Raw genomic sequence first — 20517 nt, forward strand, 5'->3', positions numbered from 1 at the left:
ACACCATCCAAACACACCGCAGTCTGTCTGCTTCATACATCATCAACAAACACCAAAACATCACACACATTCAGAAGACGCTTTTAGATGCCAAAGTTACTCACTAAGGTCTTACGACAAGTTGAAACAAACGGATCAATGTATTAAAAAATGTCACGGTGTTAGACTTGGTAGGAAGTCAAACTAACGAATGACTGACTTACAGATAATCTAATTTAATATAAAAACGTATATACACTTTAGACATTTTTAGTGTATATATATATATATATATATATATATATACATATACATATACACACACACACACATATACTTGTTTATATATATATATGTTTCAAAACTAAGATTTTGAATGTTTGTACGTCTCTCTAAAGCCAAATTATAAATACCGAGCATGAGAGCGGCCCGTGGTCACGACCATCCTACCTGTGAGTAGAAACGGCCAGCAAATACATGGTACAGCGAAGTCATGCGACACACATCCATCTCTGTCGGGAAACATGAGGGAGTCGTGCGGCGAACAGAAATCCCCGGCACACGTCTGTGCCTGTAACGGGTGTGGGATATCTGACACGACACGCTTTACCGTCACACACACGGGTCGAGCCTCTCTCCTCTCACACACAGTCTCATCGCTACAGTCGCGGCCGAGTGTGAGTCATGTTTACCTGTTCACCACTCATTTTCCACAAACTCACCTGGCGCCCAGGTGTGCGGGGGCGTGGCTTAAGGCAGGACACACCCCATATCCATTTTAACAATGAACACTAATACCGAATGGCCCATTCAGGACAAAGAGATACACTGTACAAACTCTGCTTCAAAACCTAGTGTTGTATACTGTCTACTTTCTATAATGATTTGGATGATTTGGAACGCTCTACATAGGCAGCAACATACAGCAAAAGAAAAGTACTTACAGTCAAAGAGAGATGCGATATGAGAGACATGACTCACAACTGAGGCCAATAGAGTTTGATTTTAACATAAATCTAAATGCATGAAAATACATAGCCACACAAAATTTTGGATGAAACAGTTTATTTTTTATTAGATTTCTATAGCATTGAACAAAACGTAATTAAAAATCCACAACAGGAACTTACTATAACTTTTATTTTTTATCTATTTAAAATGCGAAATAAACCAAAAATAAAAATAAATACTAGATCTGTTACGTTGCTGCTGTAAGTATGCAAGATATTAACAGATACACAGACACGCTGCTGTGAGCATGTAAGATGCATAAATAGACGTTCATAAATCCCGTAGCAGATCTAGGCAGGTGGAGCTGGGGGAGGTGGAGGGGTTCACAGGAACTCAGACCAGAACATTTAAATGTTGAGTAAGCAATCTCATTGGCTGCAGGATCAGCTTGTGATTGGGAGCCAATCAGCTTGTGCCAAGCAGTAATGATGTGATTGCTGGCAGATTGCATGTAAAGGACCATCAGCCTGAGCCATCTAGAGTTTCATGACTGAACTAGATACGGCATTGAATCCTGTTAATATTGTTGGCTCGACAAATTGCTTGTGATTTTCTTTATTTATAAGTTACTTTGGATAAAAGCATCTGCTAAATGAAAAAATATAAAGGTTTAACCTGGTGCAATGCATCTCTGTGGTGACAGATTAGAATATTATATGGTTTTGGAGGGACTATCGGTGAGTAAATAATGACAGAACTCATCTATGGGTGAATTTAATTTCCCATAATGAAGATATTAAAATAAAAGGCAGCACAGAGATGGCCATGTTATTGTGAATAAAATGGGCAACGCTGAAGGAAATCTCTTCACACCGCAGTGACCGCAGCCGTATCTGAATATAGCATCTCTAATGACTTCACAATCTCAAATGTCACGGTTCGGTCTAATTCAACTGCTCTGCAGCCAACGACCGCATCGACACAGTCTGCCCTGTGAAAATGAGTCATTTCAGGCGATTGCATGAAGATTTCACTGAATTTCCGTCATCTAGGAGTAATGAGTCATTCCTGACAGCATGAGACTTGTCTCTGAACGGAATAAAATGCTGAGTTTGCAGTCGGACAACATGAGGAACCGTCCACTAACAAGCTGAAACCATCCGGTGGAACAGAGATGATAGGGTCACGTCCTGCTGTCACTCATAGAGACCCACAGATATCCCAGCATGCACCCGCAATGAACACAGTGACTCAGAAATGAGGAGAGGAGAGCCCAGATGAGAGCAAAAGAAGAGAGTACAGGAGGTGATATGAAAGCAAAAGAGACGAGAAGAAGAGACTAGACTATAAGAGAGCAAAGAAGAGATGAGAACAATGAAGAAGAAAAGAGATTAGATGAGATGAGAGTAGAACAAAAGATTCTAGGCTAGAAGAGTTGAGTGCAAAGAAGAGAGTAAAGGAGAAGAGAAGAGATGAGATGAGACTAGACAAGAAGAGACAAGAAGAGATGAGACTAGACAAGAAGAGGAGAGAAGAGATGAGATAAGATGAGATGAGAAGATACAAGAAGAGACAAGAAGAGACGAGAAGAGATGAGACTAGATAAGAAGAGAAGAGATGAGACTAGACAAGAAGAGATGAGATGAGACTAGACAAGAAGAGACAAGAAGAGATGAGACTAGACAAGAAGAGAAGAGAAGAGAAGAGAAGAGATGAGAAGAGATGAGATGAGAAGAGACAAGAAGAGACAAGAAGAGACGAGAAGAGATGAGACTAGATAAGAAGAGAAGAGATGAGACTAGACAAGAGGAGACGAGAAGAGATGAGACTAGACAAGAGGAGACAAGAAGAGATGAGACTAGACAAGAAGAGATGAGATGAGACTAGACAAGAAAAGAAAAGGAGAAGAGAAGAGATGAGAATAGACAAGAAGATACAAGAAGAGATGAGACTAGACAAGAAGAAAAGAGAAGAGATGAGACTAGACAAGAGAAGAGATGAGAATAGACAAGAGAAGAGATGAGACAAGACAAGAAGAGACGAGAAGAGAAGAGGAGATGTGACTAGACGAGAAGAGAAGAGATGAGACTAGACAAGAAGAGACGAGAAGAGAAGAGAAGAGAAGAGAAGAGAAGAGAAGAGAAGAGAAGAGAAGAGAAGAGAAGAGAATAGACAAGAAGAGAAGAGATGAGACAAGACAAGAAGAGATGAGAAGAGATGAGAATAGACAAGAAGAGAAGAGAAGAGATGAGAATTGAGAAGGAGAGACGAGGCGAGATGAGAAGAGACAATAGACAAGAAGAGACTAGAGAAGAGAAAAGACAAGTAAGACAAGAAGAGAAGAGTTGGGAAAGGACGAGACAACTGAGAAAAGAAGAGACAAGACTAGAAGAGATGAGAATAGAGAAAAATAGACTATAATAGAAGAGACAAGAAATGAGACGAGACAAGAAGAAATGAGCTAAGAATAGAAAAGAAATGAGACGAGACAAGACAAGACAAAAAGAGACAAGAAGAGAAGAGACTAGACTAAAAGAAATGAGAATAGAAGATACGAGACAAGAATGAGACAAGAAGAGTCAAGATGAGAAAAGACGATAAGAGTGACCTCAAGCGACCTCTGAACCCACAGATGCTCTCATCACACTGAACGCATCACCCGCATGTTAACATGCATTGCACATGCAAATGTATTTAAATTAAGTGGGGGGGATCAGACCGACAACAGCTCAAAATGTCTCATGTTACAGGAGTGAAGGTACAGCAGGAACACAAATCCCTCTAAAAACACAACATCCATCCAGAGAAACACAACATGAGCTGAACACGTTAAACCACATTATATCTGACCCTCAGTGACTCCAGCATGCATTAGATCTTCCATTAGTGTCTGAAGCACGTAACCTGCTCTTCAAGGGTCACAGATTATCTCTATGCTTGAGCTATGGGGCCCTATTTTAACGATCTAAGCGCATGGTCTAAAGCGCATGGTGCAAGTGCACTTAGGGCATGTCCGAATCCTCTTTTGCTAGTTTAACGACGGGAAAAATGGTCGGCGGTCCCGGCGCATGATCTAAAAGGGTTGTCCCTATTCTCTTAATGAGTAATGGGTGTGTTTTGGGATTTACGTGCGTTAAACCAATCAGTCTCATCTCCCATTCCCTTTAAATGCCAGTTACGCTCGCGCCATGGCGGATTCGCTATTTACATGACGGAATTTGATAGTGGAAAGACCGAACGCGTCTCCAGAGCGCAAACGGATCTGCTCGTGCGCGAGATTAAAGCCTGCTAGCAGACCATCTACGGGACAAGCCGGATTCCACCATATCTTTATGTACACAGTAATAATCTTTTACATTGTAATCCTTTCATTTGAAATATTTGGTATGTTTGTGTGCTGCTGTGCGTCCCTGTGTGTGTAATAAGCAGAGTGTACGCGCGTTGTGGACCCGCCTATAGGCGCACATTACTAACACGCTCTTTAAATAACAAAAAAAACACTGCGCCATTGACTTTAGACCAGGTTTCAGTTGGTCAATGGCTCAGTCTATTTCTGTTCCTCAAAATAGCAACGGTCCAACAATGCGCCTGAACACACACCTCGTTTTCAGACAAATGGGCGCAAATGCATTTGCTATTTAAAAAACGTGGCGCACGATGTGAAAATGATAACTGCGTCGGGCTGAAACTAGCAAAAAACACTTGCGTGACGCTTGCCGCTGCATTGCGGCGAGTGTAAGATAGGGCCCATAGTGTGTGTTTTTGTGCATTCTGGGTCTCATGCGAGTCCATCTATGGATATAGTCCATAGTTCCCAGATACTGCTGGTTTAATCTTACTAAAGTATGGCTGACTGACAGTCTGATGTGAACTGCACACAAAAACTGCAAGATCGCTTTCAAAACAGCAAGCTGATCAGATCTCAGTGTTACAGGCTTGCATGGGTCTGCTGGGAAACATTATTGTTTACAACATCTCCTAAACAACTCCTAAAATGACACTTCTGAGGAAAAACACAAATTTGACAAGGACGTTTTTTGTGTGTGTTTGAGGCACTTAGTATCAAACTCAACAATATTTCCCCTGCATATTCTGCTCTGTTCTTAGAGATGTCTTCAGATTTACTCGCCCCTCAACATCATGATAGCAAGAGCAAACTGTTTTCCTGTATAAACATCAACAACAAAAAATAGTTGACCAAAACCAGTCAAAAGTCAGATTACACAAGATCATACAAGCATATACTGTATATACACAGTAGCAGAGTATCCTACAGAATTCATCTTTTTAAGTGCCATTTCAATTTTCACAGTTTTTAGTTTTAAATTAATGCAATATTTCATATTAATTGCACCAAATAGTGAAATTATGAATAACAAAAGTGAAAAACCAGTGATAAAAAAAGATGCAGTCGTTACCAACAAATTCTCCTGAAGGTTTTACCAGTAAAGCAAAGAGCTTTTTAGCATGATGGATCATGAAAACGATGCTTTCAAACAAGTGATCAAGGTGCTTTCTCTTTAAAGTTGTCTCTGAAACAATGAACTAAAGCATGAATGAACTCAATATGAATGAATAGTTGGAACTTAATCATTTGATAATGATCATTTGATCTGTTCATTGCACTGAGCCGCAGCAGAAGAATCAACATTGAGTGATGAAATATTGCCCTACAATTAATTTAACCAGGAACTGAAGCAGGTAAATTCAATCAACCAATTAAAATTAATTGGCATTTTCAAATCAAATTTTCTCTCTTTATGATTCCTTGGATGAACACACATAAAAACACTGAATACACACACACACACGAGTCAATGAGACGGTTTGTCCCGTCAGTCACACAAGAGTCAATAAGATTAAGACTGAATGAGTGTCTGACTAAAGGACAGCATCAAGAGCAGGTGCTTAACACACACACACACACACACACACACACACACACACACACACACACACACACACACACACACACACACAGAGAGAGAGAGAGAGAGAGAGAGAGAGAGAGAGAGAGAGAGAGAAGGAGAGAGAGAGAGAGAGAAGGAGAGAGAGAGAGAGAGAGAGAGAGAGAGAAGGAGAGAGAGAGAGAGAGAGAGAGAAAGAGAGAGAGAGAGAGAGAGAGAGAGAGAGAGAGAGAGAATAAAGTACCATTGCCAAAAAAAAACATGAAAAAAAATCATAATGAATTGCTTTAAAATGAATTATTAATGTTATATAATTCCTTTTTTGTAAAATAAGAAAAGCATTGGCTAAACATATTAATGTAAAATTAATGTTTTATATTTTTAAGAACGCATTTTTAGTGTGCTTTTACTTCACAGTGTCATGTACGGTATGATATGTCAAATAAAATAATAATAATAATAATAATAATAAATTAAAAAAAATAAAAAAATAAAAAAAAAGATTTCATTAAATTAAAAAAGTAAAAAAGTAAAAAAAAAAGTAAAAAATGATAAAAAGATCAAAATAAACACTAATGCTTGTGCCAAAATGCTCTCAACTACCAAAACATGACACTTCAAACTCATCTGCACAACCAAACTCCCCCAAAACCCACATACGCACACACTCACACTCACACACTCCAGCATTAGACAGCAGTGAACAGACAGTGTACCTGCGGCCCAGCACAAGGGGAAAGCACTGCAGCGTCTCTTCTCCATGTAAGCGTCAGACTGTCTGTCTGAGCCCGTGGAGAGGGTCAGCCAGCACCCGCCGCTCTCAAACACCCTCATGGGAACCTGTCCTGACACACACACACAGACACCGGCCTTCGACTGCAGATAATCCACCTTCAGACACACAGATCCGGTCAGATCTATCCACTGGAGGAAGCCCTCGATGCCAACACAAATCCTGCCCTGATGCCTGGCGCTCGCAGGAGAAGCCTGAAGTCATCAGTGATCAGCTCTCAGGGAGGAGACAGATGGAGTGTGTGTGTCGCTCTGCCTCACCGAGGGGAATGAGCCGTGAGTTCGGGAAGGCCAGTGCAAAGCTAGAGGGGGAGGAGCCACTGCAAACTAATTAATATGCAAATCCCACACTCATTTCCTTCAGCAGTGGCTGTTTACCAAGTCAACCACGACTGCAAATCACTGCTGACCTGCATTGTCTCTGCCAGAGCCTTTTTACCGCCTCGGCCCCCAAAACGCCCTTTTGTGTTTCCCAGCATGCTCACTGCTTATGTTCTTTACACTACAGCTCTGAACCAAAGACTAGTGCGCTGCCATGCTGTTTACTGCATTACATGGGCAGCTGATTTTTAAGGGGCCGTTCACAAAGTTCTTTGTTAAATTTGTATTATTAGTCTACTTACACAAAGAGTTTTTATTGTAAAAAAACAAAACAATTAATGAATATGATAATAATTATTTGGAAATTGCATTACACAAATAATGATTATTATTACTATTATTATAAATGCAAATGTATATTATTTTTATACATATGCTTTATTATTATAACAAAATCTACCTTATATTATTATTATTATTTATAAATGCAAATATAAAACAAATGTAATTACAAATATACATTATTATTATTATTATTATTATTATTATGTAGCACCTTTCTAAAACTCCAGGACAATTTACAATCAGTCAGATTAAGATAAAAAGTGACAGTGTTGCTAAATGTTGCTATCATTTATTTGAATATTTATTAATATATGCATACTGATATTTATATAATATAATTTTTAGATTTGATATATATATATATATATATATATATATATATATATGCGATTTACATAATATTAACATTGATTTTAATCACATTATCTATCTATCTATTGCCTACTATCAATACTATTTGCTATTGAATAAAATAAAATTATAAGCAACGTTTCTATTTGTTCATCCAGCACATCTGAGCGCATGGCCTGTTCCAGGACTGTTCTCCTCACTGATGCTGTGGTCTCTGTAAGCACTGGGTTTGGAGCAGAGCTGAGTCTCGAGGTCTCAGTCGAGACGCCCTCCGGCTAAAGCTGATCCTCTGAGGCACAGCGTGAAGAACAGCGGCGTTAAACACTTCTGTTCCCTCAGCCTCAGGCATTCAAGCAAATCAATCAATTACCAGCAGCAAAGAGCCACAATACCTCAACCAGTGCTGTAGACTGGGGTTCTTATCGATAGATATAGATAAAACAATAGATTCATAGATAGAACGATACAACGATAGAACGATAGATTGATAGATAGAACGATAGAACAATAGATAGAGAGAACGATAAAACGACAGATAGAACAATAGATAGAACGATAGAACAATAGATAGAACGATAGAACAATAGATAGATAGATAGATAGATAGATAGATAGAACAATAGAACGATAGATAGAACGATAGATAGAACGATAGATAGATAGAACGATAGAACAATAGATAGAGAGAACGATAAAACGACAGATAGAACAATAGATAGAACGATAGAACAATAGATAGAACGATAGAACAATAGATAGATAGATAGATAGATAGAACGATAGATAGAACGATAGATAGAACGATAGATAGAACGATAGATAGAACGATAGATAGATAGATAGATAGATAGATAGATAGATAGATAGATAGATAGATAGATAGATAGATAGATAGATAGATAGATAGATAGAACAATAGATAGATAGATAGAACGATAGATAGAACGATAGATAGAACGATAGATAGATAGAACGATAGAACAATAGATAGAGAGAACGATAAAACGACAGATAGAACAATAGATAGAACGATAGAACAATAGATAGAACGATAGAACAATAGATAGAACGATAGATAGATAGAACAATAGATAGATATAGATAGATAGAACGATAGATAGATAGAACGATAGAACGATAGATAGAACGATAGATAGATAGATAGATAGATAGATAGATAGATAGATAGATAGATAGATAGATAGATAGATAGATAGATAGATAGATAGATAGAACGATAGATAGATAGATAGATAGATAGAACGATAGATAGAACGATAGATAGAACGATAGATAGATAGAACGATAGATAGATAGAACGATAGATAGATAGATAGATAGATAGAACGATAGATAGATAGATAGAACGATAGATAGAACGATAGATAGAACGATAGATAGATAGAACGATAGATAGATAGAACGATAGATAGATAGATAGATAGAACGATAGATAGATAGATAGAACAATAGATAGATAGATAGATAGAACGATAGATAGAACGATAGATAGATAGATAGAACGATAGATAGATAGAACGATAGATAGAATGATAGAACGATAGATAGAACGATAGAACGATAGATAGAACGATAGAACGATAGATAGAACGATAGATAGATAGATAGAACGATAGATAGAACGATAGAACGATAGATAGAACGATAGATAGAACGATAGAACGATAGATAGAACGATAGATAGATAGATAGATAGATAGATAGATAGATAGATAGATAGATAGATAGATAGAACGATAGATAGATAGATAGATAGAACGATAGATAGAACGATAGATAGAACGATAGATAGATAGAACGATAGATAGATAGAACGATAGATAGATAGATAGATAGATAGAACGATAGATAGATAGATAGAACAATAGATAGATAGATAGATAGAACGATAGATAGAACGATAGATAGATAGATAGAACGATAGATAGATAGAACGATAGATAGAATGATAGAACGATAGATAGAACGATAGAACGATAGATAGAACGATAGAACGATAGATAGAACGATAGATAGATAGATAGAACGATAGATAGAACGATAGAACGATAGATAGAACGATAGATAGAACGATAGATAGAACGAACGATAGAACGAACGATATAACGAACGATAGAACGATAGATAGAACGATAGAACGATAGATAGAACGATAGAACGATAGATAGAACGATAGAACGATCGAACGATAGAACGAACGAACGATAGAACGAACGATAGAACGATAGAACGATAGATAGAACGATAGAACGATAGATAGAACGATAGAACGATAGATAGAACGATAGAACGATCGAACGATAGAACGAACGATAGATAGAACGAACGATAGAACGATAGATAGATACATAAACTATGTCAGTGTGTGTGTGTGTGTGTGTGTGTGTGTGTGTGTGTGTGTGTGTGTGTGTGTGTGCGTGCGTGCGTCTTTCCGTGTGTGTGTGTGCGCGTGCGTGCGTTGTGGATTTTTTCTAAATCTGACTATCTAGAATAAAACTGTTGCGTCTACTCATCGACACTTAATAACCTTTATACTCCAGCTCTTGCGTCTTCAGTCGACAGCTGGCCGAGTCTACTACCCTAACTTCTTTGCTGCGCAGCATAAACACAAATGAGACAGACTTCAGTAAATGTCCCTCAGATGGTTTATTCAAACGGCCGGGAGTTCTCAAGCAATACTCAGAGATTCTCGGCCCGACACAAGAATACAACAGGCTTTATAGGGTAAAGCCAGACACATCAACATAGAACCATCATGACTAACATGTCATGCGCTATCAATATGATTGGTTAAATTGTTTAAAGCCAGCCCCCCGTCATTACCCTTTGTTAGCTACATCAGCAAAATATCAAAAACATGGTAAGGGGTTAATATTTCAGTCAATCATTTCACAATACAGTCAAAATAAACAGGACATTGAGTCCTTTCTCAAAGTTCCATTCGACCAGGGTTACACTGAGTCAAAAGTTTGTTAGAAGGTTAGATCATATCGAAAGTTCGTCTGCTGGCTACATCCTAAATAAAAGGAAGTAAAAGTTATCCTTTTTTATTGTTAGATCTGGAATGGAAAGTTAGTCACCATCAGACATAGAAAATGGGAAGTGTAATAAAAAGTTTATCATAAGATGAAAATCTAAGTTCAGATTTTCATGGTAAGTAACATAATTAATCTTATCTAATTAAAATCTACTGCACGTGCGTGTGCGTGTGTGTGTGTGTGTGTGTGTGCGTGTGTGCGTCTGTCCTGAGTGGACCAGAGCTCAGGTGTGTGTGTGTGTGTGTGTGTGTGAACACAGCTCTGAGTGTTAAGCCAATCACAGGCTTTATCAGCAGGAGATCCAGCAAAGCTCTGGTCCACTCAGGACCCTCACAGAAGGACAGCCCCCATCCCGAATCCCTGCGAGTCCGAGACTGTCCTGGGAACGAACAGAAGATCTCGGAGGATCTGACAGGAATGATCGCATTCACAGTCCAAGACACACTCACAACGACTGCCATTAAAACAAACACACAGGAGTGGAGAGAAACGACACCAAGGGCCCGTTCCTTCCTTACTCCCGTATCCCGAGAACTATTCCTCTATTAGTGTAGCCCTGTAGTGCGTACACTAGGAATAGTATGCAGTAAATAGTAAATAATATTTAAATACAATCTATGAAATGTAATATAAATAATAACCATGAATAAGTAAAATTATAATAATCTAAAAAAGAAAAATGGATATAATATATTTTAGGCTAATCAATCAATTCTAATTTGAAAACCTTTCAACTCTTGCTAGATCTGTCATTTGTTCACTAAGAATAGTATACAATATATAACTATGTAAAGTCAAAATGTGCAGTATTTACAAAGCACACTTTGTCCTATATCCCACAATGCATTGCTTTGCCAACTTCCATAGTGTGAATGAACCAAATCCCATATCTCAGCCATAATCCTATTTAAACCATTATTTAATCAGACTGCCTATTTTAATCCAGTTCTGTCAGACATTTCTAAACGAAACCAGATTAAAAAGGCAAAAGTTATCATTCACAGATGACGACAGGATGGCACTCGCCTGCGTGTCCTTCAGAAGAGACGCACGGGTGGTTCACTGACCCAGCACTAACCGTGACAGGACACACACACTGACAGCCGCTCATGCAGGCGCTAACATGTGCTGTGGACCTACACCCCCTCTTTAAAAAACCCAGATACAGGGAGAGTGGGACAAAGAGGCTGCTGGGAAGGGAGGGGTGCCGTTTTCTTCCTATACAAACCCTTCACATCCGGCCCGCCGATCCTGACAAAAGCCTTTACAAAGCGGGCCTGACTCCCCAGCAGGACTGAGCACTGACACACACACTCCTCTCGGAAGCACAAACGTGTGTGTGTGTGTGTGTGTGTGTGTGTGTGTGTGTGTGTGTGTGATGCACCGTATGGGACTGAGGAGGGGTCGGGACAAGAGTGTTTCCTTTGTGACGGAAAAATCCCCAGAGATCAAGACAATATATTATCCAGAGACGGTACAAAACATCAGAGTGTAGATTAGATGTCTAATCGATAATGTATATATATATTCTTTTAATAATTAATGCATATAAAATATAATAATAAATAAATAAAATCATTATATATATATTATATAAATTACATAAAACAGAATAATATTATATTAAAAAATAATACAATTTAAACACTAAATACTAATATATGTTATAAAAAAATTCATAATGTAAAAAAGTCATACTGTGTTTTATATTAAACAAAATAGTTTACATAAAATGTAAAAAATAAAATCTAAATAATAAAATGACATTCTATTTATATTAATATATATTTTATAGAAAATATAGAAAAAAGAATATAGAAAAAAGGTAAAATTATATGTATACACACAATAATAAAAAATGAATAAATAATTGAAGTAATCATGTATTTTATATTAATAAATAATTTACATAACATTTAAAACATTTAATCTAAATAATAAAATGACTAAATATTTATATTAATATGTAATTTTTATAAAATATAATATAACATAAATAGAAAATAAAATGTTATATATATATATATATATATATATATATATATATATATATAAATCATAATATATTTAATTACATAAAATAGAATTAAATTAAAACATTTATATAAACAAATAATACTATTTAAATATTTGATATAAAAATATACATAAAAGTTAAAAAAAATTATAAAAATGAGTAAAGTCACTTTAAAGTATATATATATATATATATATATATATAAATAAATTTTATAAAAATGTGGGAAACATAAATAAATAAATTACACTTTTCATAAAATAAATAAAGCAGTAGTGGCAGTATGCAGTAAACGGTACACTAGCGTGTGGACTGCGGATGCATTAAAGCACATCTGGAGTAATGAAACCGCTGCATCTTCACTCTGACGTCTGCTGGTAAATCAGGTGCGAACACCATCAGTGTTGCAGCAACACAAAACTAACACGATCAAACTTCACACGCTAACAGTGGCTCTCGCTTCGGCAAAAATCAATCGTTAATTCTCGTTAACCTTGCAGTTCTGTGCAGGATCGATCCGTTCTGGCCGGCTTTCAGAACTCTGTTTTACAGCACTATTGATTGCTTATGATTAATCGCTTGTGCTGAAGTATTCATAACATCTGCTAAATGAATAAATGCTCAACTCTGACATCAGACATGAGTTGATTGATTTTCCTCACATAACATCTCAAGCCAGACTCTTAATTCAGTTAGGCCCCTCATATTAAACACATTATGCTTTACGCTTTAAAGGTGCAGTGTGTGATTTTTAGCGGCATCTAGTGGTGAGGTTGTGAATTGCACCCAACAGAAGTTATGGTGGCCGACAGGAAGTGATGTCGTCGTCTGAAACAGCATAGAGTAGTCAGTTAAGAAATGAGGTTTCTTTACAAAGATAAACGAAGAAATTAGGTTTACTTAATTATTCAGTAAAACAATGTTATTGCGAATATTATTGTCACTTGTTCATCATTGTGTCAGTGTTTTATTCTCTTCTTTGCACGAAGAACAACATAGTGATGAAACGCGTTTGTCCGTTCAGGGCCACTGTAGAAACATGTCGGTGTAAGCGGACCCGCGGTGTGTGTAGAGGGAAATGCTCATTCTAAGATAATAAAAACATAACGGTTCATTATGTAAGGTCTTTATACACCACTGACAACATAGTTATGTACATGATATTGCATTTCTGTCAACAGATCCTCCTAAATATTACACAACCTTTAACTCAATTATGGCCCCTTATATTAAACACATTCTGCTTCATGCATTAATGATATTCCAGATCCAGTGGATTCCCGCAGTGAAACTGTTCATCTGGGGACGCAGTGTGACCGTGGCTCCGTCAGTGACGTGCATGTGAATCTCAGGACAGTGAAGAGCGCATGAATATTAATGTCTGCGGCTGCTGAGACACTGACAGCACAAGCGCTAATGACTCATCGGTTCATTTCCTCTCGTTACCACGTCAAACGAACCTCAGCGAGACCCCGAACTAATGAAGCCAAACCTCAACGCCACCAAATATGAACACAAACAAATGTGTGCAAAAAAAAAAGCCGCATAAAAAAATGCCACTTACAAAATAGTTAGTATATATAAATATATATTATAGAAAACAAACTATTTTCATTTTAAATTTTAAATACATTTTTTATGCTTAATTCCCAGTGGAGTAAAAAAAATAAATAAACATGTTTAGCACAAAAAGTTGAATTAAATTTTTAAAATTTAAATTTAAAATTCAATAATTTAAATAATTTAATTAAAGTTAAATTAAAATACATTAAATGTTGCTTGTCAAGTGAAACCATCATGTTTTTAGGATGTTTAAATATATATATATTATATTTTAAATATAATATAAAAATAATAAATAAATAATAAATAAAAAATATATAAATTATATTATATATATATATATATATATAATGTTTATATTAACATGGAATATATATATATATATATATATATATATATACACACACACACATACATACATACATATACATATAATATATATATATATATATTATACATTTATTTTTACTTATTTATTCTACTTATTTATATATTTATTTTATATATATATATATATATATATATATATAAAAAATATGTATATGTATATGTATGTATGTATGTATGTATGTATGTATGTGTGTGTGTATATATATATATATATATATATATATATACTTATTTATATATTTATTTTATATATATATATACACTCACCTAAAGGATTATTAGGAACACCATACTAATACTGTGTTTGACCCCCTTTCGCCTTCAGAACTGCCTTAATTCTACGTGGCATTGATTCAACAAGGTGCTGAAAGCATTCTTTAGAAATGTTGGCCCATATTGATAGGATAGCATCTTGCAGTTGATGGAGATTTGTGGGATGCACATCCAGGGCACGAAGCTCCCGTTCCACCACATCCTAAAGATACTCTATTGGGTTGAGATCTGGTGACTGTGGGGGCCATTTTAGTACAGTGAACTCAATGTCATGTTCAAGAAACCAATCTGAAATGATTCGAGCTTTGTGACATGGTGCATTATCCTGCTGGAAGTAGCCATCAGAGGATGGGTACATGGTGGTCATAAAGGGATGGACATGATCAGAAACAATGCTCAGGTAGGCCGTGGCATTTAAACGATGCCCAATTGGCACTAAGGGGCCTAAAGTGTGCCAAGAAAACATCCCCCACACCATTACACCACCACCACCAGCCTGCACAGTGGTAACAAGGCATGATGGATCCATGTTCTCATTCTGTTTACGCCAAATTCTGACTACCATCTGAATGTCTCAACAGAAATCGAGACTCATCAGACCAGGCAACATTTTTCCAGTCTTCAACTGTACAATTTTGGTGAGCTCGTGCAAATTGTAGCCTCTTTTTCCTATTTGTAGTGGAGATGAGTGGTACCCGGTGGGGTCTTCTGCTGTTGTAGCCCATCCGCCTCAAGGTTGTGCGTGTTGTGGCTTCACAAATGCTTTGCTGCATACCTCGGTTGTAACGAGTGGTTATTTCAGTCAAAGTTGCTCTTCTATCAGCTTGAATCAGTCGGCCCATTCTCCTCTGACCTCTAGCATCAACAAGGCATTTTCGCCCACAGGACTGCCGCATACTGGATGTTTTTCCCTTTTCACACCATTCTTTGTAAACCCTAGAAATGGTTGTGCGTGAAAATCCCAGTAACTGAGCAGATTGTGAAATACTCAGACCGGCCCGTCTGGCACCAACAACCATGCCACGCTCAAAATTGCTTAAATCACCTTTCTTTCCCATTCTGACATTCAGTTTGGAGTTCAGGAGATTGTCTTGACCAGGACCACACCCCTAAATGCATTGAAGCAACTGCCATGTGATTGGTTGATTAGATAATTGCATTAATGAGAAATTGAACAGGTGTTCCTAATAATCCTTTAGGTGAGTGTATATATATATATATATATATATATATATATATATATATATATATATATATATATATATATATATATATAAAATAAATATATAATTAAGTAGAATAAATAAGTAAAAATAAATGTATAAATAAGTTAAAAAATATATATAAAAAAAATATATAGTAGTGTGCAGTAAACAGTAGTATTTAATAACACTACTAATGATTTACTCATGACTCATCGGTTCATATCCTCTCGTTACCACGTCAAACGAACCCCAGCGAGACCACAAACTAATGAAGCCAAACCCCAACGCCCCACCAGATATAAACACACAAACAAATGTGTGCAAATGGACACATAAAATGGCCAACACTTCTCATTTAACAATGAATTAACAATGAGCAATACATTTTGCAGCATTTATTAATCTATGTTAATGTTCGTTAATAAAAACTGCGGTTGATTATGATTGTTCACAACTTTTGATTAAAAAAACGTATTATATGTTGAAATTAACATTAACTAAGATTAATAAATGCTGTATTCATGTTAACTAATGGTAACACATGAAGCCTCATTGTAAGGTGTTACCAGAAAAGAATTGTTTGCAGTGAACAACACAAATTTAATTGTCACAGGGACAAAAAAAATGCCATTATTGATAGTCATTACTTTCTTTTCTTATTTGTTACTCTTCTGACTCACTGAACCACACTGAGGTCAACAGAACAGACAAAACGCCCTCGTCGTCTCTTCCTCTGAAGACTTCACAGAGAGAGAGAGAGAGAGAGAGAGAGAGAGAGAGAGAGAGAGAGAGAGAGAGAGAGAGAGAGTGTGTTTATGATAATTCACTCACCTGTGTAAAATGAAATTCTGGAAATGTCTGTGGAAAGAAAGAGAAAGAGAAAGAGAAGATCAGGCCAGGTCACGTTTATTCTGTCATCTCAGCACATTGAGCAGAGCATGTGGTTTTATAGGTCATCTGTAATCTCTGGGGACGGAGAAACATGATCTACAGCGCCACCTGTCTGCGGTGAAGAGCACTGCTTATCTGGGACAAAACCACTGCCAAGACCCTCAGCAAGATGAGAAACCAGCACTCATTCACAACAGACTGAGAATAAAGTCTATAAGTGCTCAGCTGGCTTTCAGTTCTGTTGCTTTCTGTATCAACTCATCTCAGATGTTTTATAACATATATGTATGAGTCGATAGCCATCATACAGTGAGACTATGGAGATGTGGAGCAGCTCAGATCATTAGATGAGAAATCTTTTGATTGTAGACTTTGTTTGGTGTCTTGACGAATCATTAAGATCTCTTGTGAAACTCTAGAGGAGTCAAATGTGAGATTAATGCTCTTTTTCCCCTCAGGAGAAACATTTGAGAAGCAGGAGACTTCACACTGACTAGGAGAAAACAGGAGATATTTAAGAGATCAGTTTCAAGACAAGCATGTCTGAAGCCCTATCCGGATGGGACTAGTGTAACATGGAGAGGTGGGGTAAAGTCATTATCACCAGAGCTTCTCTGTGACTTTAGTCCCGTCCGAATGTGCATCTCAGTGATCGTTACGGACAGTATCTATGGCAAGCCGTTTTAACTTTTATTCATTTCCAGGATATGAATTGTTGATATCTGTAATTGTATTTTCACTAGTGAAATGTCACCATAGGCTGCCATTCAAAATCAATTGTTGATATCAAGAATTAGTATCCTGGAAATGAATAAAAGTTAAAACGGCTTGCCATACAGTATCCCCTATTCGGACGGGATTAACTTTACCAGGGTAGATGGAGTGATGTAATTTTACCACAGGACGTCTGTAATATTAATGGCCAATTCGCACGGGATAAGAGATCTCAGTAAAACTAGCAGAAGTGGGAGAATAACTCGATTTACACACCGCCGTCACTCCTGCCGTCATGTGTGTGTTACGCTGCTTCCCGATATCACGTGCACAAACACACATAACCTATATTTATATATATAAAACAGTTATGTCCGGTCGAACGATGTATTAATCAACTTCAGATTGGATTGTGTTGGTAATAGGAACTTACCTTGAAGCACTTGAAAGTGCATGGGAGGCTGAACTGCGGCTGGTGAAATTATGTTTGTTTGTTTCTTCAGCTAGAAATTATGTTTGTTTGTGAGTCTTACTTTTTTCATAAAAAATAATTGATGTGGTGGTTGAAAGACACACACTGAACACACTGAAAGTGTTTTAACTTGCTGTATTATCTGTTGGTTCGGAAATGCCACTGAATCTCAGAAAAAGATCATCAGAAAAACAGTTACCACCGCCAGCAAGTGACTGGGGGATAACATCACCGAGCACTGAACACATTTACAAAGACAGAATGGTGAGAAAGGCCAATAACATTGTATGTGATTACACACACCCGTTGGCATCTCATTTTAAATTATTGCCATCTAGGCGTCGTTTCTGCCCACCCCTTATGACCAAGAACAGATCCAAATTTTCTTTTGTACCACAAGCCATAAAAGCCTTAAATCAGTCAAAATAAGCTAGACGTCCAGTTGGCCTGGTTAGATGCAGGGGTGTAGCCTATAGTGTATTGCTTTGTATTGTATTTGTTTGTGTCATATGTCTGATGTTTTGTGCGACTGCGCTGCAAACCCAATTGCCCCACGGGGACGTTAAAGTTATCTACTACCTAACGCTAAAAGATGTTTCGTGCCTCTAACAAGTGCGTTCGATCTTCTTTCTGATCTGAATGGTGTGTGTGAAACACTTTTCGTCCCAGTGTCTAGAACGCAACTGGATGCTCTTTCAAGCGTCTCCATACTTGAAAAAACACGGAAAACTACTTTTAAACACGAAATATTTACGTACATATTTACAGCGGGTCTATTCGCACGGGATTAGCATCACCTGAGGCAATTTTTCCAGACCGTCGCCGCAATCTTTACTGACATTGTCCGTTATGATCACTGAGATGCACATTCAGACGGCACTAAAATCACAGAGAAGCTCTGGTGATAATGACTTTACCCCACCTCTCCATGTTACACTAGTCCTGTCCGAATCGGGCTTAAGTCAGTAAAGATTACGCCGACTTTTACCTTAACCCTTAATCGCTGTTAAAAAAGGATAACACTTAAGATGTTTGGGGTAATTTTGACCCCAAACTTTTAAAGAGCGATTGCATAAGGAAATATACATTTTTTAAATGGAAAACTATATATAATTTTTTTTATTTACTTCTCAACTATACATTTATGCTGTGTTTTTGTGGAAATTTTGAAGTTTTTTACCTATTTACTGCACAATTACATAACTGGGCCATAAATTGGCTCATGAAAAAAGTTTTTTTAAAGAAAAAATCACTTAAATGATGATCTTAATTAAATCTAAATAGTTTTTGGACATTGCTCTAAGTGTTAGGGATAGAATACTGACATCTGCTGGTTTGATCTGCAAGCTTTTTCCATGTTGCATATGTGACATTTTTCAGATTTATGCCAGTTTAGTTGATTTTATTTGCCAATTTCTATAAAAATGCTCTCTGTTGCAGTGACATACGTGTGTGTTTGTGTGTGTGTGTATGAGATAGAAAGTTCGTTCCACTTTGGGTTTATGCTCTAGGACCAGACCTTTATTTAAATGTAAAATTTTTTAGATTTATGCCAGTTTTGTTTACTTTATTTGCCAATTTCTGTAAAAATGCTCTCTGTTGCAGTCACATACATGTGTGTGTTTGTGTGTGTGTGTGTGTGTGTGTGTGTGTGAGTGTGTGTGTATGAGATAGAAAGTTCGTTCTACTTTTTATTTATGCTCTAGGACCAGACCTTGGTTTATTTGTAAAAATTTTCAGATTTATAATGGATTTACTTTTATTTTTTTGACAAACAAAATTTTAAAAAGTCTTTTTTTTTTCATTTTCCCATTCATTTTCAATGTGGGGTCATTTTGACCCCAAACAGCTTAAATGGTACCTTTTTTTTTTTACACACCTTTAGAACAACCAAATCAAGCCCAGTTTCTCACAGAGTTTCATGCTCCTGAGATGAAGGTAACACTTTTAAAAAATGAAGGAAAAGTCCATTGGGGTCATTTTGACCCCAAACAGCGATTAAGGGTTAATAGGTTAACTAATACATCGTTCGACCGGACATAATAAGTTATATGTGTTTGCTCACGTGATATCAGCAATGTAATACACACATGACGACAGGACGTCCTGTGGTAAAATTACATTACTCCATCTACCCTTGTAAAGCTAACCCCGTCGGAACAGGGAAGAGGACAGGCTTGATGAATGTGGAGGACACGAGGACAGACGAGACATCTGAAACTGGACTCAGCGCTGAGACTGAAGCGAGACACACGAGCAGGAAGGAAACACACATTTATTAGAGTTC

At 37.0% G+C, this 20517-nt stretch overlaps 1 protein-coding gene across 8 annotated transcripts in view; it reads right to left on the reverse strand.

Moving 5' to 3' along the window:
- The window catches only part of ptk2aa (protein tyrosine kinase 2aa), a 108326-nt gene that overhangs the window by 56156 nt on the left and 31653 nt on the right, over positions 1–20517 (reverse strand). For 4 of the 8 annotated variants that reach the window (XM_084423858.1, XM_084423857.1, XM_084423856.1 and 1 more), the window contains exon 2: positions 16985–17011. The exons of 1 other annotated variant lie outside the window; for it this stretch is intronic. Coding sequence is in view for 4 of the 7 variants with exons in the window: in XM_084423855.1 (XP_084279981.1) it covers positions 16985–17011 (27 nt within the window). In the remaining 3 variants the exon portion in view is untranslated. Of the gene's footprint in view, positions 1–6553; positions 6896–16984; positions 17012–20517 lie in introns of those variants that run through there. 3 more of the 8 variants (XM_084423854.1, XM_084423853.1, XM_084423852.1) reach the window with 2 other exon arrangements.

This window comes from Rutilus rutilus (assembly GCF_951802725.1).
Source record: "Rutilus rutilus genome assembly, chromosome: 11".
Classification (NCBI taxonomy): domain Eukaryota; kingdom Metazoa; phylum Chordata; class Actinopteri; order Cypriniformes; family Leuciscidae; genus Rutilus; species Rutilus rutilus.